This window comes from Portunus trituberculatus, chromosome 4, assembly GCF_017591435.1.
Source record: "Portunus trituberculatus isolate SZX2019 chromosome 4, ASM1759143v1, whole genome shotgun sequence".
Lineage (NCBI taxonomy): Eukaryota > Metazoa > Arthropoda > Malacostraca > Decapoda > Portunidae > Portunus > Portunus trituberculatus.
The window spans coordinates 5,595,006-5,617,362 of record NC_059258.1 but is presented as its reverse complement, the minus strand read 5'-3'; the positions used below and the strand labels follow the sequence as shown (position 1 = coordinate 5,617,362).

Below are 22,357 nucleotides of genomic sequence, written 5' to 3'. Positions count from 1 at the left end.
ATGCAGGAGTTAACCGATATATTCACTGTTTCACCACCTACTCTGTCCATCTCCCAAACTACTGTCTGTGTGTCAATTGGTAAGATAGAGATGTAATATGTTGCCCTTACTAACATGAACACGAACATAGAGTGTACTTCAAGTCACTTTACTGTTCAACCAAGCATAAACTGCTAAGAAACACTGCTAATATCACTGTAGTATATATGCTAACCTAACACACACACACACACACACACACACACACACACACACACTAAACACCATTTGGTACATTTATCTTTTTTTATTTACAGATATGGTCTATTTACACAACAATGAAACATGATTGCTCACTCAGTCACTCTTATATATACACATGGAATCTTGCAACCAAAACACATCATGATTGTTTCCTGCACTCACAATGATGCAGGAAGTAAATGAAAAGAAATAGTTAATGCATGACATGATAATAATAAGCTCAGCATGAGAAATGGCAATGATTACAATTCAACCAGCACTGGCAAATTGGATAATGAAGAGCAACCATAAGCTATCATAGGCACATACCATCACCTGTTCAATAATTTAGGCTTTTTCTGGGAAGCCTAGTAAGAGAACGAGACTAGACTTATTTTCTCTCTCTCTGTAAGTCAATTAAATGTCATATAATATTATTTTGTAGCTCACAACAAATCACAACACACACAGCTGTTTGGTTCCACATGTTTATAGTTAACCTTCAGAGTATAGCAGCAAACGAGGTGTGTCTAGTGTGCAGTGTTACCAGAACAAGCACAAACACACTCACTGGGACCTGATCTAATGTTGCTTGTACCTGTCTTGCCTGTGTAGAGCACGTAGAGGTCTGATGTTGTGTTTAAGTATGTGTGTAACAATCCTTTATGATCTTTTAAGCTAATACAGGTAAGTTTTATAGAATATCTTCCTATTACAAGGTTTCTCATTTATACTTGTAGATTTTCTGTTTTAAGTATTAATGCTTCTTTCAACCTAACAATGTCAAACTTTTTTTCATATTCCCTCTGATAATACTTATTTTCATCTCAATTATGTCCCTTAAATATATAGTAAATCTTTTGAGTATTAACATTTAATCTAACACATCTTAACTTCTCTCATATTTCCTCTGATAATAAGACTTTCTACTTATTCTCATCCCTATTCTGTTCTTTAAATATACGTTAAATACCTTTCTAAGTATCATCTTTTGAAGTAATACTGCAACACTGTTAAGAATCCTCTCCTACTCTCTCCACCTCACTAGTGCAAGAGTTAACCAGTACCTTCACAACACTTTCTATTTATTTTCACCCATATTCTGTCATTTAAATATGTAGTAATTCTTTTTAACTACACTCTTTCTAACTAACACTGCCAAACTCTCCTATTCTGTCCACCTCACTAGTGCAAGAGTTAACCGGTACCTTCACAACACTTTCTATTTATTTTCACCTATATTCTGTCATTTAAATATGTAGTAAATCTTTTTAACTACACACTTTCTTACCAAACTCTCCTATTCTGTTCACCTCACAAGTGCAAGAGTTAACAAGTACTTTCATTCCCTCACCTTTAAATATGTAGTAAATTTTTTTATTATATTTCAAACTAAATGCTTTATAATCTCCCAATTTGTATTTCCTATGACAATTTCTCCTTATTCTCATCTTTACTGTTACTCTTTCATCCCTTTACTGGTACACTCCTCAGCTCAGCCTGTCTGTCTGTGTGTCTGTCTAAGAGGATTATTAGACACCTCTGGGACTTCATTGATTTTTCTCCCGTTTCATTTCAGGAGCAGCACTTGTAAGCACCTTCTCTTTTACATATACTATACTAGTTTTGCCTCAGCCAATCTCCCTAACATGGAAAGTAATGATACATGAATAGTAATTGTAATTCTGGATTAGTTAATTATTGTTAGTGTTTTCCCAATTGATCAGACACTAAACTTTAAAAAATTGTAAATAAATAAACTAAATAAATAAATGAACACACAAAAAATGATAAATGCTAAATCTAAACACTCCTTACTAAAAAAAAATACAGCAAATAAATCAAAACAAAACAAAATAAATAAACAAGACAATAACACTAAATCTATCTATATATGCTGGACAGACTAAATTAATCAAATGAAATAAATAATAATAATAATAATAACAATAATAATAATAATAATAATAATAATAATAATAATAACAATAATAATAATAATAATAAATCTTCATAACAGTCTGGCAATCACACTCACACATACACAGAGGACAGCTCAAACAATAAGAAAAAAAAAACACAAAGAAATAAAAAACATGGCTAAATGAATAGCATTACTGAATTTACTGATCAATATGCATGGCGGCCCAAATAATGATAAATAAAACCATAAACACACTCCTTAACAGTATGGAAGGATTGTTGCAGTATTGCCAAGACCAGCCATGAACCCCTTGTGACACCAATAACAAAGGTACCAATGGACTAACACTTCCCCATTCCCCCACCCCCACCAACACCCCAGCCACTCCCTCCTAAATTTTTAAATATTCACTCCCAAACATTTAAACCTACAAAATAATTTACTCGCGATTAAGTTAGGTTAGAATTTTGAAGGGAAGATATTTAGAAGGGCAAAACTAGATGAAGCCAAAATGTTATACTATGTTATGTTACTGGCAGTGTTGTGTGAGATATCTTGAAGGGATGGGTTAGTTAAAACTGTAATGAAGGCAAGTTATGTAGAAATGCTGGCCCATCCCTTGTGTGTGTGTGTGTGTGTGTGTGTGTGTGTGTGTGTGTGTGTGTGTGTGTGTGTGTGTGTGTGTGTTTCTTTATCTAATTGTATCTAAAACTGTGTATATGTATGTATGTATGTCTCGGATGGGTTACTTAAAAATACTAAGAAATTAAATTAATGAAGAAATGTGGTCTAACCCTAGTGCATATGTGTGTATGTGTGTTTTGTTTACCTAGTTATATTAACCTAAGTGTGTGTGTGTGTGTGTGTACATGTGTATGCCTGGAACCCCAAAATATCACAGCTGTATCTTGAATAGCATCACTCATTACTCTACATTACATTCCCTCTCCACCTTAACATTACTCACACTCATAATACTAATAATCACACACACACTCATACATACACAGAAGGAATGTTCAATCAGGAGGATGAGGAAGTAAAATGAAGGATAAAAAAATGTAAAAGATGATAACTACATCCACAGCACACAACTCAGGAGGTGGTGGAGGAGGTGGAGAGTGAGGCAGTGGAGGAGGAGGAGGTGGTGAAATGGGAGCGTTGGCGGGACAGACGGAAGTGGTCCTCAGGCAAGATGTCCTCCACGCCACGGCCTTGCAGGGGACGCAGTGGAAGGCGAGCTCTCAGGCCGCGGGTGGTGGGGCGGCACGCTGGGTCCCGAGACAGCATCAGCTTGAGGAGGGAGCTCTGTGGAATGGGGCAGAGCAGGACGTTTTAGAGAAAGTTGATAAAATTAGTGTAAAAATAAGGTTTAATTGTGACATATGCTGGTCCCTCAAAAAATCTGGTATAGTTTGCCACAAGTAACAATATATATTAGTTTTGATGTGTGTTATGTGTTCAGAAGGTCGATATAACAGGGTGGGGCATGTGTTAAGCTTTAGAAAGTTGCTAAAATTTGCCGTAACTAACAATAATATTTGGTTTCTGCTCTCATATGTCAAGGCATAGAAAAGCCAGGTTAAAATTGCCACTCTCTCACATCAAGACAGAAAAGCCAGGTTAAAATTGCCACTCTCACATCAAGACACAGAAAAGCCAAGTTAAAACTACCACTCTCACATCAAGACACAGACAAGCCAGGTTAAAATTGCTGGTCTCAAAAAGTAAAGAGTAAAGACAACCAATAAAAATGAAGTCATACAAAATAAAAAGAAAAACACAAACAAAACTTTAAACTGCCTGAAAAAAATGCAGAATAAAATTGCAGTTCTAAAGAAAAGTAAAAAATAGAAAGAAACACAAATAGAAATGTAGAACAAAAATTGCCATTCCCATAAACGTAAAGAGGAAAAAAAAGCCAGAAAATGTCTCGAACTCCCCAAAGAAAATCAGAACAATAATGGCATTCTGAAAAATACATATAGAGGAAAATAAATAAATTGAACACCTTGCAAATCACTCCCAGCTTTACCAGAGAGAGAGAGAGAGAGAAATGTCTTGAACACCAACAAACCCTTCCCATCTTTCTCACCTCATCAGGAAAGTCGTCCTCAAACTTTGGCGGGAAGAGCAGCTCCTCCCTGAGTCGTGTCATGACAGCCAGGCGCTCCATGCCCGTCCCGAAGGGCACCAACATCTCAAAGAACACCAGCCCCAGCGAGTAGATGTCCACCTTGTAGTCGTACACCTGCCCACTCACCTACAGGGCAGCATGAGGTGAGGTTAGGTTAGGTGTGGTTTGGTTTGTTGTGTGTGTGTGTGTGTGTGTGTGTGTGTGTGTGTGTGTGTGTGTGTGTGTGTGTGTGTGTGTGTGTGTGTGTGTGTGTTTCACTGTTTGATCTGCTGCAGTCTCTGACGAGACAGCGAGACGTTACCCTACGGAACGAGTTCAGAGCTCATTATTTCTAATCTTGGGATAGGCCTGAGACCAGGCACACACCACACACCGGGACAACAAGGTCACAACTCCTCGATTTACATCCCGTACCTACTCACTGCTAGGTGAACAGGGGCTACACGTCAAAGGAGACACACCCAAATATCTCCACACGGCCGGGGAATCGAACCCCGGTCCTCTGGCTTGTGTGTGTGTGTAAAGTTAGGTTAAGTTAAACAAGTTTAATTTAGTCTTTCTTAGGTTAGGTTAGGTTAAATTTTATTATTATTGGTTTTCTTGAGTCACATAAATTTTGTCTCAATTTAGTTCAGTTTAGGTTCAAAATAGTTGAATTCAGGCTAGAGCTAGATTTTGTTGAATTAGATTCGTTCAGCTTAGATTAATTTAGATTTTGATTAGATTAAGTTACATTTGGTTCATTTATGTACATGTTAGCTTGTTTTAGTCTCAGTTAGGTTAGGTTAGGTAAGGATAGCACCACACACCTGCTCAAGACTCATATTTGCTTGTTTTAGTTTTACTTTAGTTTAGTTAGGTTAAGTTAGGTTAGGTTAGGTAAGGGCAGCACCACACACCTGCTCAGGACTCATGTAGAGGCGAGTGCCGACACGATGAGTATGCGTGCGTTCGGCGGGGAACCTCTGCAGGTGTGTGGCGGGTGTGTAGGCGGCCTGCTGCTCCTCTTCCTCGGCAATGGTGGTGACCAAGCCAAAGTCACCAACCTTCACCTTCCCCTCCAGCGAAAAGAAAATGTTGGATGGCTATGGCAGAGAGAGAGGGAGACGGAGAGAAGAATTAATTGAGGTACAGAGATAAAGAGAGAGAGAGAGAAAGATAATTCATGAATGGGGGTTGAGACAGAGATAGAGATAATTTGGACGGCAAAGAGAGAGAGAACAAAACTCCCATATCAACCCACAAAAAAGAAACAAATAAAATCAAAACAAAACAAAAAATAAAAAAACTATGCCACTCACAACAAAAGAAGAAAAAACAAGAAAAATAAAAACAATGAAAAACTAAAACAAAATCAAATGACCAACCCCCCAAAAAAAACACTCAACACAATCAAGAACAAAAAAAAAAAAAAAAAAAAAAAAGACCTCAACACCAACAGTACCAGCAACACCAACACCGACTTACCTTGAGATCGCGATGCATGAGGTGGTTATCATGAACATACTCCACAGCATTGGTGATATCATTGAACATGTCCACCACCACCTTAATGTCCCTCTTTGAGTTCTGCATCAGCCAATCCCGCAGGCTTTCCTTCTGGCACAGCTCCATCTGGATATACAGGAAGGTGCGAGGGATAGACTGTGGCTTGATTATTGCTTTCTCCTCCCCATTTTTGAGTTTGTCTGCTGTTGTGTTGCCGAGACTTAACGTACGTGGTCTCTCTCCTTTCCTGTGGGTGTCTGCTGGTTGGCTTCGCACTCGTTGCCTCTTCTTGGGTCCCTCTGCTGTGTTTCCTATCTTATTGTCCTGTTCTCCTTGCATCTCCTTGCTGTCTGGGTCTTCAAACACAATGGAGGAGCTTACAGAGAGATGGTGGTGACAGTCTCCTAGTTTCTCCCACGACTCACGGCTGTGTCTCTGTTCGGTTTGTGAAGTGTCGGAATCACCACTCACCTCACCAGTCAAGTTATTCATGTCACCATTTGAGTCACCCGTGCACTCCTTCCTGACGCCAACAGACCCCTGGGAATGCTCAAAGACGACATCGAAGGAACTGTCATCCTTGTCACCACCCCACACATTACTCTGGCTCTCTCCACTTGATTGTGTTGAATCCTTGCCACTGTCCTCATCCTCCTCCTCGTACCCACTCATCCCATCACTGCCCCATGTGTTAGCCAGCTGCCCCAGTTCCCCCAGCCCACCAGTGACAGCCAGCCCCCCTAGGACACCAGACAGGCTGCTAGAGTCCCCTGGTGGTTTGTCTGCCATCGCCACCTGCACCTCGCTGTGTGATTCCTCTGTGCCTGGCGAGAACATGGACGACATAGAGGCCACGTCCCTGTGTGTGGGAGAAGAGGTGTTAAGGTATGGGGTGGTTAGGTTAGGTTAGGTTAGGTTAAGTATGGTTAAGTTAGGATATGGAAAGATACCACATTCTTATTTTCATGCTTTCCTTTCAATCCCCTCCCCTTTCTCTCTCTCTCTCTCTCTCTCTCTCTCTCTCTCTTTTCTTAAATATAGGAAGGAAGGAGGAGAGGAAAAAGCAGCATAGAGATAGAAAGAAAATAGAGGAAACATGGAGAGAAAGTTTGTGATTTTTCCTCCAGTTTCCATGACAAAGAGAGGCAGAGAGAAACAAACAACATAGAAACACCACAGCACCATTAAATAACAAACTAATCCCTCAAAAAACAACCCTAAAACACACACACAAACACACACACACACTCTGATTAAAGAAATGGATCAAGTGGATAATGAGAAACTAATCCTGAGAGAAGAATATGACATTAGAAGCACAAGATCGCATAGTAAGAAACTGAGGAAGGGAAGATGTCTGAGAGATGTTAAAAAATATAGTTTCCCACAAAGATGTGTTGAGACTTGGAACAGTTTGAGTGAGGAAGTGGTGTCAGCAACAAGTGTGCATACTTTTAAAGAAAAATTGGATAAGTGTAGATATGGAGACGGGACTACACGAGCATAAAGACCAGGCCCTGTAAAACTACAACTAGGTAAATACACACACACACACACACACACACACACACACACAAACAAACCTAAAAGAATATAGTTATAGAGATTGAAGAGTTTGGGAATCACTACACTGGAGGAAATGAAGGAAAGAGGCAATCTGACAGCACAATATAGGATACTGGAAGGGATAGAAAAGCTGAACACAGATGATCTTGTGAAACTTGACATGAGGAGTACTAGAGAACATGGAAGAAAACTGAAAAATGAGTGATTGCAGAAAAGACATTAAGAAATATAACTTTCCTCATAAAAGTATACCAGTGAGGAACAAACTTAATGATAAAACAGTGTGTGCCAAGACAATACATGAATTTAAGCTCTTCAGTACCATGATGTGCTTCCATATTCATTCTGCTTACTATTTAGTGATTTTATACAGCTTCAGAAACTTATGTGGGGATTCAAATAGTGGAGACTGTGGCCATTCATCTTCTGACCTCCATAGACCCTTTGTAATGCCAATAAAATCATAATCATACCAAAACTCAAGGCAGAAATGCATCCCAGTTCTGAAAAGGTTAAGGAAAACTTGGATAAAAACAGATTGGGAGACAGGACAGAATGGGTCGAGTGCTAGGTAAATACACACACACACACACACACACACACACACACACACACACACACACACACACACACACACACACACACACACACACACACACACACATAAACTTGATGAGGAGGTTGTAATGGCAGGAACTGTGCATACTTTTAAGGAGACATTTGATAAAAGATATAGAGACGGGACACCATGAATTTACTCCCCTCCCATAAACCACAACTAAGTAAATACAACTAGGCAAATACACACACACACACACACACACACACACACACACACACACACACACACACACACACACACACACACACAGACACTCACTCGCTATGCATGGTGTCCTGGGGGTCCTGCCATCCTGTGGGGGGTGTCTCCAACCAGCTGTTGTAGTACCGGACAATATTAGTGTGGTTCAGCTTGGCCAGCGCCCTCACCTCTCTCTTCACCCTCTCGGCCGATGACTTGCTGTGGTGGTGAAGGTGGTGGAGCGGTGTTAGTGTGGTGGTGGCAATATAGGCAAACTCTTATTATCTTTAAAGGAACTGGCTATCAAGTGGGTCATTCATTTTATCTATTTAATTACTTATTTATCTATTTCTTTTGTCCTTGGTCAGTTCCCCTCTTGCAAAAAAAAAAAAAAAAAAAAAAAGAAAGAAAGAAAGAAAAAGGAGGTGGTGTATGTACAAACGAATGCACATATTATCCAAATGTAGGTTTATATATAGGAGATAGAACAAAGAAGGAGGAAGAAGATGATGCAAAATAAATGTGGTGTATTGATGGAAAGGAATGAGAAGGGATTGGAAAGAGGAGAAAAGAAAAACATGAATAAAATAGATAGAAAGAAGGAGATTGATAAATACTAAATAGATAGATTGATAGATAGATAAATGCATAAATAGATCAATAATAATGGAACAGAAAAAAGTAGAAAGGGAAAAGCAAATAAAATAGGTATATAGAAAGATGAAGAGAGAGATTGCTAGACAGACAAATAAATAGATAGACAGATGGATAAATAGACAAATAACAAGGGAAAAGAGAAAGAGAGAGAGATGAGAAAAGGAAAACACGAATAAAATAACTAGAAGATAGAAAGACAAAGATTGATAGATAAACAGATAGATGAACAGATACCACAACAACACACACACACAAACACACACTCACTTAGTTGGCAGATTAATCCTCTTCACAGCATATTCATTTTCATCCAGCTTGTTCCTCACTTGACACACCACGCCAAACCCGCCCCGCCCTAAACGCTGCACCAACTCAAAGTCTGTCAAGTACCTGCAGAAGGAAGACATGGTGGTGGTAGTAGTGGTGGTGGTGGGTTAATCGGTGGACTATCATCTGAACTATCTGACTATCTTCTCTTAATACTACTAGTTTTAAAAGGGTCTGGTTGAAGTGTCACAAGTTCTTTTAACCTCTTCAGTACCAGGACGCATTTTCATTTTTATTCTGGTTATTATTTTGGTGATTTTATACAGCTTCAGAAAATGATGTGGGATTTAGAATAGTGAAGACTCTGGCCATTAATCTTTTGACCTCCATAGACCCTTCCTAATGTAAATAAAATTGTTTAATCATACCCAAAACTCAGGTATAAATGTGTTACAGTACTGAAGGAGTTAAGGGTGCTTTTATGGTTCTAGTGATAGATTAATGAAGTTTCTGCATTTTTTACAGGAGAAATACACTTGACAACCTTACTACCTGTTTTTAAAAAGGCTCTGGTTGAAGTGTCATCGTATCTAAGGACGTTTTATTGTTCTAGTGGCAGATTAATGGGGTTTCTATATCAATATAAGGCTCTAATTCAACTGACAGGTTTTTAAGGATGTTTTCATAGTTCTAGTGGCAGATTAACAAGGTCTCTATATTATGAACAAGAGAAACAGTCTTGAGAATCTGGCTTATCATCTCTGTGACCTTGGAAAACAGTTGTGGTGAGATAGCTAAGCATTTCTAAACAGGCCAATGTAGTATGGTTTAAACTTTTTTCTTTTTTTTTTCTTTACTCACCTACAACACAAAGTAACCCATAGACAAACTCACAAACCTAGTGTAACCTAACCTAACCGATAAATTAACTCACTAACCTAACAGACCAACCTGGAGGTGTACTCAGTGGAAGAATCATTTCTCTCTACAGTGGGGGCAGTCTCCTGGGGGTGTGAGGTGTTAGGGGGCAGCAGGGCCTTCTTCCCCTCCTCCTCATTCTCCTGTGCTCGTGGCGATGGTGGTGGTGGTGGTGGTGGCGGTGGCAGGGCTTGGAACTGTATGCCCATTCTTTGCATAAGTGCCAAGATCTGTAGAGTGTTGAGAATGTAAATAAACCAAGAAACCAACACACACACACACACACACACACACACACACACACACACACACACACTTGGAACTACAACTAAGAGAGCCATCACCCTGACCCTTTCAACACCCACCTGTGGATTATTCTGCAGCACCAAGTTGAACATATGAGTGACAAGGAGCAGTGCCTGGCGGGTGAGCTGGCGCCGCATGTAGGCAACCATGTAGCGAAGGAGGAGGTAGTGAAGCAGAGCGTAGCAGCCCACCGCCACTCCCAGCTTGAACCATGTGTCTGGCCTGAGGAAGGAGAAGGTGAGGTGTTGGTGGTGGTGGTGGTTGTGTGTCGTCTGTGTGCTTGTGTATGTTATTGGTGGTGATGGTGGTGGTTGTGTGTCATCTGTGTGTGTGTGTGTGTGTGTGTGTGTTGTTGTTGTTGTGTGTGTGTGTGTGTGTCTGTGTGTGTGTGTGTGTGTGTGTGTGTGTGTGTGTGTGTGTGTGTGTGTGTGTGTGTGTGTGTGTGTGTGTGTGTGTGTGTGTGTGTGTGTGTGTGTGTGTGTGTGTAAGTTACAGGAAGTATTGTTGTTGTGTTGTTTTAAAATCTTTCCTTCTCAATGCACTGTAACCTTTTGTATTTCAATGTTGTGGTGATGGTGGTGGTGGTGGTGATGTACTGTGTGTGTTTGTGTGTGTGTGCATTACAGGATGGTGTTGTGGAGTTATATTTCAGCTTTTCCTTTCTAATGCATCATAATCTCTTGTATTTCAGAGAAGGTGTTATTATTATGTTTGTTTTTTGTCATCATTGGTGTTTCTGTGGTGTGGTCTGGTGTAGGCAAAGATGTGTACTGGTGTTTGTGGTGTCTGTGGTGGTGTGGTGTTTTGTGGTAGTGTGTGTGGAGATAAAGGTGTATATTTGTTAGGTGGTGGTGGTGGTGGTGGTTTCTAAGGTATTAGTGTTGGACAAAAAAAATGGTGTTTGCAATAACCAATAAACAATAAATAAATCAAATAAATAAACAAACAAATCCTTCGTGAGTTACATGTGTGAAAAAGACAAAAAATGATGTTAAGAAAACCAAATGCAAAAATTAATAAAATCAAAACTAATGTACAATACATATAAACACACCTCCTCTTCTCCTTCCTCTTAAACTATCTGCCTCTTCCTCCTCCTCCTCCTCCTCCTGAACCATTAATTTTCTCCTCCTCTTCTTCTTTCTCCCAAAACATCCATTTTCTCTTCTTCCTCCCCCAATGCTGCCTCTCTCCTCCTCCTTCTCTTCTTCCTACCCTCAAGCCATCTCCCTCTCTCCCCCCGTCCTCCTTCTCCTCCTCTTCTTTTCCTCTCTTCAAATTGCTTCCCTCTCTCCTCTTCCTCTTCTTCCTCCTAAATCATTCACCTCTTCTTCCCAAATTACCCTCATCTTCTTCCTCATTAGCTACTTCTCTCCTCCTCTTCTTCCTCCTAAATCATTCACTTCCCCTTCCTCTTCTTCCCACATTTTCTTCCTCTTTTTTTCTCACAAACCACTTCTCTCCTCCTCCTCCTCCTGTTCTTCCTCTTCCTTTTAGTGTCTCACCCAATATGGAAGCAAATATGCATGATCTGTGAGGTCACTTCATCCATTATTGTCTCTTCCTCCTCCTCCTCTGTGCTGGGGCGGTTCCAGGGGCGACTCAGGTTAAGCTGGCTGCTGGTGTCATCTGCGTAGAGGTAGTACCCATTGTCTGGGGAGAAATGGGTTATGTTACGGTGGGTTTGGATTGCATTGGGTTGGGTTGGGTTAGGTCAGGTTTGTTTTGGTTGGGTTGGGTTGGGTTTGGCCAGGTTAAATTTCGTTAGGTTAGGTCCAGTTAGGTTGGATTGGTTTGGGTTGAGTTTGGTTAGGTTTAAAGTTAGGTCAGGTTGGGTTGGTTGGGTTGTGTTAGGCTAAGGTTAGGTTAGGGTTCATTGTGTTTGGACTGGGTTGGCGAGAGGTTTTGATTGGGTTAGGTTAAGATTTTGTTCAGGTAAGGTTAAGTTAGGTCATTTTTGTGGGGTTGGGTTTGTTTTGTTTTGTTTGGGATGATTGGGTTAAGTTAACGTTAGGTTAGGTTGGTTTTAGGGTTGGGGATGGGGTTGGGTTTGGGTTAAGTTAGGTTGGGATGAAAAGATAGATAGATAAATACATACATGGATTGATATATGGATGAAATATTTGACAGAACAACAACAACAACAACAACAACAACAGCAACAAACAAGCAACACCAAAAACAACATGCATACATATAGCCACCACATTCACACACACACACACACACACACAATACTTACTCCTACTAATATAGTTATAGACAAACACTCCTCTCACACACACACACACACAATACTTACTACTATATAGTTATAGACAAACACTTCTACAGGTCTCACACACACACACACACACACACACACACACACACAATACTTACTCCTACAAATATACTTATAGACAAACACTTCTAAAGGTCTCACACACACAGACACACACACGTTACCTCGGGGCCCCAGACCGAGAGTGGTGTGCAGGAGAAGAAAAGCCAGTTGCATGCATTGACCCGCTAAACAATGACAATGGAAGTGTTATTTCACAGTGCATGGACAAATAAAACACACACACACACACACACACACAGACATGCATATTCAAGCATTCCTCTACACCAAAACATGAATGAATTGCTACAAGATAAATAAAAGACACAGACGACAAACAAACACACACACACACATACATACACACACACACATATATATATATATATATATATATATATATATATATATATATATATATATATATATATATATAAAACAAACAGTTACAAAATAAAACAAACACAGAACAGTAAAAAAAAAAAAAAAAAAAAAAAAAAAACCCAGCTAATATTAATAAGCAAACACACACACACACACACATGCACAAACACATAGAAAGAAACTGGACCTCACAATACTAAGGAAAAAAAAAAGAAAGAAAGAAAAAAAGAAAATAAGAAAACACACACACACACACACAGCTCACCAAACGGATAGTCGATATGGTGTGTGAGAGCGATGGCGGTGTTTGGCTCCTCGTCCGCCTCGAAGCTCAGGAGGAGAGGGTGCTGGTTGTGGTGGTGGTGGTTGACAATGGGTGTGCGTGAGGGTGCAGAGGCAAGGTACGGCCGCCACTGCACTCGGGGGTACTTGGTCACTAGAGAGTCTGTGGGGAGGTGAGGGGGTGAGGAGGTGAAAGGGAGGGTGTGTGGGGAGGTGTAAACTCTTATCTATGGTTGTTGTTTTAATTTTATCTATTTATTTTGTTCATTTATCTTTATTCATCTCTTATTTATTTATTTCTGTCCTATTTTCACTCATGTTCATTTGTTTTTATTGATTTCTTGACTTGTGTTCATCTCTTTTTGTCTATTTATCTATTTTCATTTATCTATTCATTTATTTTCATCTATCTTTATTCATCTACCTATTTCTATCTATTTATTCAATTGCATCCATCTTTTCTTTATTTCCCTATCTATTTTGTTCACTCAGGTGTGTTCATCTATTTTCATTTACCTATCTATTAATTCAGTTTATTTATCTGTCTTTATTTATTTATTAAGTTATTTTCAAAACAATTATTCCTTTATTCATTTATTCAGTTAGTTCCAAGACACTAGTTCCTTGATTTTGGCTAATTTCTTACTACTCTTTAAGGGAACCAGCAATTCAAGTGGGCCTTTTTCTTTAAATATTTTGTTGTCCTTGGCTGGTTTCCCTCCTGCATTAAAAAAAAAAAAAAACTAATAATTTCATTTATTTATTTATTTATTTATTAGTGTCCCACCTTCAGTAGAGTCAGCGGTGAAGAGTCGAGCGGCAGAGTTGAGCTGGTGGTGCATGCCGGCGCTCTGTTGTATGTACAGCTGCTGTTGGTGCACCCCTACATACAGTGCTGGCTGCTTCTCACCACTGCCACCACCACCACCACCACCACCACCACCACCCCACCCTGCAACACAACACAGCCTTCAGACACACATGGAACTGGCAACACACAACACACACTCAGGGCAGCAACACACAACATACACTCTGAAACACACATGGAGGTTATAAACTTCTCTCCCACACCACCCTGCAACACAGAATACTTCTCAGACACACATGGGGCTGGCAACACACAATACACTCTCTTAAACACACACTCTGGGCAGCAACACACAACAAATACTCTGAAATATACATGGGGTTATTAGCTTTTCTCCTTCCACCACCCTGCAACACAACAGTTCTCAGACACACACACACACACACACAGGCTTGCAACACAATAATGCTCTCAGACGCACACACATGGCAGCAACACACACAATATATGCTCTGAAACACACATGGAGTTATTAGTTTTTCTCCCACACCACCCTGCAACACAACTAAGCTCTCAGACACACACACAGGGCTGGCAACACGCAACACAGCACTCTCATAAACACACACAACACAGCACTTAGACACACACAGAGCTGACAACAGAACACAGCACTCTCAGACACACACACACAGCTGACAACAAAACACACCACTCACACACACACACAACACAACACACCACTCTGCAACACACACACAAGGCTGGCAACACAACACACCACTTAGACATACACACAACACACACAAGGCTAGATGCTTTTTTTGCGCTTTTCAAATCCCTATCTTTACAACACAATGCAACACTGACACACATACATACAGAGAATACACCCATATACACCAACCTTCCCCCAACACCCCGACACATGCAACACAGACCAAGGCAATCATTTAATCACTAGTTCCAGCATCACCAAACTCTCTCTCTCTCTCTCTCTCTCTCATCACTTCTTCCCTCCTTTCTTTCACCTTCTCATTCTTTGGTTCATTTCTCAAACCCTTCTGTGTTTCACCTCTTTTATTTCCAAAGGCTTTATTTAAGTTTACACAGATTTTTTAAGGTGTTTTTATTGTTCTAGAGGCAGAGTGATAAGATTTCTACATTATTAACTGGAGAAACACTATTAAAACCTCGCTAATCATCTCTGTGGCCTTGAAAACAGTCGTGGTGAGAGAGCAAAGTGTTTCTGTGTATGGCCATTTATCTCCAGTCTCTTCCTCCTACTCCCAAATCACCTCTCTTCTCCTCACGCTCCTCCTTCTCTTTTCCTCCTCTCAAACCACCTCTTTTTTTTTCCTCTTCATCCTCCTAAACCATCTTTCTCCTCCTCTTCTTTCTCACGGACTACCTACCTCTCGCCTCTTCCTCCTCTTTTCCTCCTCAAACTACCTCTTTTCTCTTCCTCTTCTTCTTTCTAAACCATCCTCCTCCTACTCTTTTCCTCTTCTCAAACCACCTCTTTTCTCTTCCTCTTCTTTCTCACAGATCACCTCTCTCCTCCTCCTAAATCATTCACTTCCCCCTCCTCTTGCAAATGTTTCTTCCCGTTCAGCTCCTCTCAGTTTATCAAGTTTTTGTTTTTTTCCCTGGTAAATAAGATATGGCTGGGGTGAAGGTTCATTTCTGGGAGCAATGTTTCCTCCATTCCTTCACTCACCGGTTCCCTGACTGTTCCTGAGCCTGGTGTGTTCTTGTCAGGTGAGAGCGCTGGGATGGATGAAGTACTGAACAGGTCCACCTCCTCCAGTTTCCCTTGCAGGACCCGCCACGCACTGACCACTGGTGATGTTAGCTGTGAAGAGGCTTGTGTTAGAGTTGGCTTAGTGGTCAGCGATGTCTGTGTAGGTTTTATAAGATTTGAAAGAGTCTCACTTTTTTATTTATTTTTTTTTTTTCATTTATTATTATTATTATTTTTTTTAGTAGTGGTGGTGGTAGTAGCACAAGTAGAAGTAGTAGTAGCAGTAGTAGTAGTTGCAGTAGCAGTAACAGTAAAAAAAATAAATCAATAAAAAATAAAATAAAGCACTAAATCAAACTTCTTCCTCTCACCACCACCATCACCACCACCACCTCACCTTCTGCTGCCAGAGAAGAGAGCCATCCTGATGCATGCCCATGATGACGCCCTCAGGAACCACAAAGCGCAGGGCAGGCAGGGGTGGGGAGGGGCCATCTCCACCCATGGCCGCCCCTGACCCACAGCCTCCCCCTCCACCCAGGTTCAATTCATGCTGGCCCACGCTAAAATTCCACCTGAGGAAGAAGAACGGATTAAAACTTTGCATATTTGGTACACCTTTCCTTTAGAACTACTCACTCTTATACATCTTTACTTGTTCCACAGCCACCTCCAATCACACACTGTTTCAATTTGGTCTATCACTTTCCTGTATATTTTAGAAGGATTTATATATATTTGTTGGTTCTTTTTTGTTTTATTTATTCACTTACGCCCTTCAGTACCATGACACGTTTCGATGTTCATTCTGCTTACTATATGGTGATTTCATACAGCTTCAGAAACTCATATGGGGGATTAAAATAGTGAAGACTGTTGCCATTAATCTTCTGACCTCCAATCTTTAACCCCTTCAGTACCATGATGCATTTCCATAATCATTCTGCTTACTATTTGGTGATTTCATACAGCTTCAGATACTCATATGGGGGATTAAAATAGTGAAGACTTTGGCCATTAATTTTCTGACCTCCATAAACTACTCTTAATGTCAATAAAATGTTCTAATTGTACACAAATCTCAAGGTAAAAATGCACCCCAATACTGAAGTGACTAAATGGTGCAGAAATTGCCAAATCTATGCTATTTCGTCCCATTCCTACCTGTTGATGTTTAAAAAGATGTCATGTATTGCTTCTGTTGGTGTTTATATCCAGTCTCCTCCTACTCCCAAATCACCTCTCTCCTTTTCCTCTTTTCCTTCTCAAACCACCTCTTTGTTTTCCATCGCAGTGAAAGGATGAATATGTATGGCTGCATGACTGTATGGTTACATTTAGCCTTGATTTCAATGTGTTTCTATGGTTGTATGTCTTATTTTTCTTCCTTTTATATCCGAGAGGGGTAAATCTGACCAAGTGCTACATAAACGGTTAAACAAAAAGGCCCACTTAGATGTCAGTCCCCGAGCAGGTCCACGAGAGTTAGCCAAAAGTATGGGATGTCTTGAAACTTCCTCCCTCTTCAATGAGATTAGGTCACAGGAAGGTGGAAATACAGAAGCACACAGGAAGTTCCATTGAGCTCTCTACTCGTATGTTTCTATGGTTGTATTTATATTGTGTGTATCCTTCATTTTAATGTGTTTCTAAGTAATGGTCCTCAAACATCAATCTATAGAGAAAAACACCGAAAAAGAGGTGACACAGACAAGAAAAATACACCAAGTGAAGAAAAAACATGAAGAAAAAGATGTAGAGACAAGCATACTCCCCAAAAAAACACAAACAAACACACAAAGAAAAGAACACTAAAATTAGAAAATATTAACCCCTTCAGTACTGGGACACATTCTTACCTTGACATTTGTGTACAATTAGACCATTTCATTGACATTAGGTTCTATGGAGATGTGAGAAGATTTATGGCCTATGTCATCACTATTTTACTCCCCCGAAGGATTTTCTGAAGCTGTATAAAATCACCAAATAGTAAGCAGAATGAATATGGAAATGCGTCATGGTACTGAGAGGGTTAAAAAAAAAATTGTAGAGACAAACAAACACCAAAACACAAAAAAGGTACAGCAAATAAAAAAAATAAAATTAAATTAATTTAAAGAAAATTTTAAAAACATAAATAAAAGAAATGAGAAAGACAAAATATACAAAACAAAAACCAACAAACGCACACACAAACACACCTCTCGTCTCCAGATTTAGGGTCAACAGCACGGACAGTCTGGGTGACTCGACGCACCACCAGCAGCCTCGGGGGGGTGGGGCTGGCTGTGTTCTGCCGCTTGCATCCTGACGCCAGACACACGTAGGTGACCCGACCCGACTCAAGCGCCAGACCCCATACCTCCGTCACCTTGGCTCCTGCACACACAACACACACACACACACACACACACACACACACAGGCAGAAAGATATAGAGTGTAAGGTTTCTATATATAAATAAATAAATCGAAAGTAAATATTATAACCTTGTATGTGAAGATTTGAGTTATGAGAGAGAGAGAGAGAGAGAGAGAGAGAGAGAGAGAGAGAGAGAGAGAGAGAGAATCATTATTGCTACCATATTATCGGCATTGATTATTATTATTATTATTATTATTATTATTATTACTATTATTGTTTTCTCATCTCTTTCACTCACATAAATAGCAGAGAGAGAGAGAGAGAGAGAATAAACTCTCTTTTATGAGCATTAATCTGCGTCTTCCTGAGATAGAGAGAGAGAGAGAGTATTCCTGAGTGACAGAGCGGTACATTGTTGACAAGACTAACACTCACCAATCTAATCTAATCACCACTCTTGATGTCTGTCTGTGTGTTTATCGCAGAGAACACTTTTAACAAGATAACCATGAGAAATAAGACATTTTTCCTTTCCTGTTAAACTTTTCTAACAACTTTACTTCTCTTCCTTCATTCACTTCCAAGACACTTCAATATTTATTCAGAGACCTTTTAAATACTTCACTTCTTTTTACTCTATTTTCCTATGACAAATAACTCGTAGTATCTTTATTGCCGCTAGTTATTTTTCTAAACTCTTCTGAAACTATTTGTATATTTTCTAACATGTCATTTCATTTCCTATGGCCTCTGTATCACCATTTCACCTTCCTTTCCTTACATTTCACCCTTTCCTTATATTTCACCTCCCTTTCCTTGCATTTATATTCCCAAAACACCTTTTTTCTTAATAACTTCTTAAACACTTCCCCTTTCTTTCACTCCTGGTCATATATTTTTTTTACATTTTGTTTCCTTTCCTATATATTACAGATCTTTATCACCATTTCACCTTCCTTTTCTTACATTTCTATTCCCAAAATCACCTTTTCCTCTATAATTTCTTAAGACACTTTCCATTTCTCCCATTCCCACAATCATATATTTTTCTAAACATTTCACCTCCTATCCCACATATCAAAGGCCACCATCACTATTTTACCTTACTTTTCTTGTATTTCTACTAAAATAACACTTTTTCCTTAATAACTTTTAAACACTTCCCTTTTCTACCATTCATATGTATTTTTCTAAACATTTCACTTCCTTTCCCATATATCACAGACCTCTATCCCCATTCCACCTTCCTTTCCTTACATCTCTACACCAAACTAACACCTTTTCTCATCAACATCTTTACTGCTGTTCTCCTATTCCTACACTTCTATATATATTTCCTAAACATTTCATTACCTTTCCCTTCAACTAAACACCTCACCTCCCTTTCCTTCCATTCCTGCACTAAAACACCACCTTCTCTCAATCAATGCTTAAAAACTTCCCTTTCTTCATATTCCTACACTGCCATGCTGAAGACACTCCTCTAACACACCTGTGAAGATTGTGTCAGGGTTGAACTTGAAGGAGGACTGCAGGAGGGTATCAGCAGTGACTGGCAGGGGCTCCACTCCCTCCCCGTCGAAGCGAAATATACCCCCATCCAGTGAGGGTATGAGTCGCACCCATTCCCCGCGCGATGTGACCTCCAGCTATGGGGGTGAGATGGATAGGGATAGATAGATGGTGGTTAATTGTAAGAATGGTGTAAATGGGTAGATAAGATACAGTGTGATATGGTGATGGATGCACTGGTCAAAGGGATGTATTGATTGAGGTATAAGAAGTTTAAATAAGGTAGTTAATTAATAAGGAAATTTGTCAGTAAGTTATTTGTTTATTCAGGTAGTTAGTCAGTCAGTCATTCAGTTAGTCAGTCAGTCAGCCAGCCAGCCGACCCATCAGTTAGCCATCAATCAGTCAGTTAATCAGCCAGCCAAACAACCAGTCAGTAAGTCAGCCAACCAACCATTCAGACAGCCAATCACTCATTCATTCATTCAGCCAGTCAGCACCGTTACCTTTGACATAGATGATGACAGAAGGGGCTGTGTGGTGCTGCCGTCGCCGGTCTGGTGTGACCACAGCACTGCACCGCTGGCCATGTCAAGGGCAGTGATGCGGCCATCCAGCGTGCTCACCACCACAGCCGGCCTGCAAATGTCCAGGCCATATGTGTGACTCAATCTCCTTTAAGTCACAAGTTCTATTGGGAAAATACTAATGTGAAAAGAAGCCTGGGTGATGAAAATATGAAACTGTAGCTACATTTTGCAATTCTGAAGTATTATTCCTACCATAGCTATGCCTTTCTTCCACCACTCACAACTCTTCGCTCTCTCTAACATGTTCAAAATGCAAATTATCGAACGTTATGAAATTTAATAGCCTAAAAATGTGCAGGGAGGGACAACTCTTTGCCTAGAAGTACTGACAACAGATTTACAGTGAAGGAAAAGGTGATAAAATAGTAAAAATAATGAAACAGTCGTGTAAAGTACCCTGTCCTACCTCTCAGCCGCCTCCTCAGCTGGTGTGTCGGGGCAGTGAGGGAGAGAGAATCCGCGGCCATGGTACAGCTCCTCATACACGTTCTCCTCCTGCTCCTCCTCCTCCACGTCTACTGACAACACCTCCTCGTCCACGTACTCATGCAGGCGCCTCAAGACATGCCCCTCGTATACGTCTATGGGCGAGTCTATCACGTTTCCTGGACTGTCACAATACTGGGGCACTCTCAAGTCCTCGCCATGGAACCACTCCTCCTCCTCACTCCTCTGCGCCTCCACCAGTGCCAGCAGCAGCACACACAGCACCAGCAGCACTGCCACCAATAGTCTGATGGTGTATAGTCGCCATTGACTCATCCTGCATCCCGTGAGTCATTACAGAGTCGCCTGTGAGCTACACACAGTCACTCCTGCTGCTACAACTTGCCACACTCAACGTAAACATTCCCGATAGACTGTCTTACTTTGTTAAACTCCAAAATTCTTTGCTAAGTTATTTTCTCTATCTATTCTTCTGTCTTAAAATAAAATTTTATAGAATATGGTTAAGATTTATGTTTTTTTATTGGTGTTTTCTCATTAGATTTTTATATTTTGCACTATACTGAGGTTAAGATTGTCTGAATTTTGCTTCGGAACGTTGCGTCATCACTCTCACCACCTGCTGGCCCTCAGTCAGGCGCTGCCATTGGTGGATGTCCCTCGTGATGTCACTGTGGCAGCCCTCCCATTGGCTGGACAGAGAGACGTGAAGTAGGCTGACGTGTAATAGTCAGCGATTACTCACACTTCTAGAGGCTGACTGACTGACCGAGCATTCGTCGTATGGCGTGACAGGATGCATTGTGAGACAACATTGAAATGCAGTAACTTTTCTATCATGATCCATACAGATGAAAGAATTAATCAAGGTTAATCTGTCACTAGGACAAATAAATAAAACTCGTTTCGCTTCAACTAGTGCCTTTAAAATGCATAGATCTTGCTAATCTGTCCGTAGAACCATAAAAACAGCATTAGAAACTCGCGTGGTACATTGAGCCACTGTCTTGCCCTTGGAATAGTAATGGAGGAGCACATGTGTGCGTACTGCCTGGAGACACGATAATCTTCACGAAGGTCGCTCGCCATTTGATTCGACGGTACCTCACATGTGGCTGGCTCAGCTACTCAAAGAATTTCACTGGTCTTTCAGTTCATACTTGAAAGTACCATGATACTGTCATACATAGCGTGTTAATTTACGGACATATTTTCGAACGTTGTTCTCCATAATGACTTTTTTCCTCTAACATAAGCCATTCGTAACCTAGACTCATGACTTTTGAGAGAATTTGTCAGAGGATTCTAGAATCCCAGTCGTAGTAATCAGTCTTCATCCTAGATTCTAAGGATTCAAATCTAATAATCGCCTCCCGCCCACCCCTACGACAGGCACACCTATGACCTGGCCTGGCACGACAAACAGCCTCGCTGGCCCAGTGTGCTCTTCAGCAGTGGCAGTAACCTTCACTGTGTGTCTTCCAGGGCAGTGAGGGCACACTTATGGCAGGCACTGTGCGTGCAGCCAGGAGGTGGTGGGCCTGTGGCAATGCGGCTGAAGGGTGCGCTATTGCAGGTTAACACAGGCCCAGCTGGTTCCCCTGTGC

The 22,357-nt window shown here is 40.6% G+C and overlaps 1 protein-coding gene across 2 annotated transcripts; it reads right to left on the bottom strand.

Moving 5' to 3' along the window:
• Window positions 1-271: 271 nt before the first annotated feature.
• On the bottom strand, window positions 272-21,220 carry LOC123511315 (eukaryotic translation initiation factor 2-alpha kinase 3-like). Of its 2 annotated transcripts, none has more exons than XM_045267100.1 (17): window positions 20,710-21,220; window positions 20,220-20,352; window positions 19,694-19,850; window positions 18,039-18,216; window positions 16,232-16,409; window positions 15,811-15,945; window positions 14,067-14,226; window positions 13,263-13,442; window positions 11,793-11,940; window positions 10,347-10,509; window positions 10,015-10,211; window positions 9,064-9,186; window positions 8,218-8,358; window positions 5,751-6,630; window positions 5,183-5,368; window positions 4,242-4,409; window positions 272-3,454 (listed from the first exon to the last, which is right to left on the bottom strand). In XM_045267100.1, the coding sequence occupies exons 1-17, from the start codon at window positions 21,063-21,065 to the stop codon at window positions 3,242-3,244; spliced, it is 3,696 nt and encodes a 1,231-aa protein (XP_045123035.1). In that variant the 5' UTR covers window positions 21,066-21,220; the 3' UTR covers window positions 272-3,241. The 2 variants fall into 2 exon arrangements, with proteins under 2 accessions (XP_045123035.1, XP_045123041.1); XM_045267106.1 differs by having other exon boundaries at window positions 14,067-14,223.
• Between the last annotated feature and the right edge of the window lie 1,137 nt (window positions 21,221-22,357).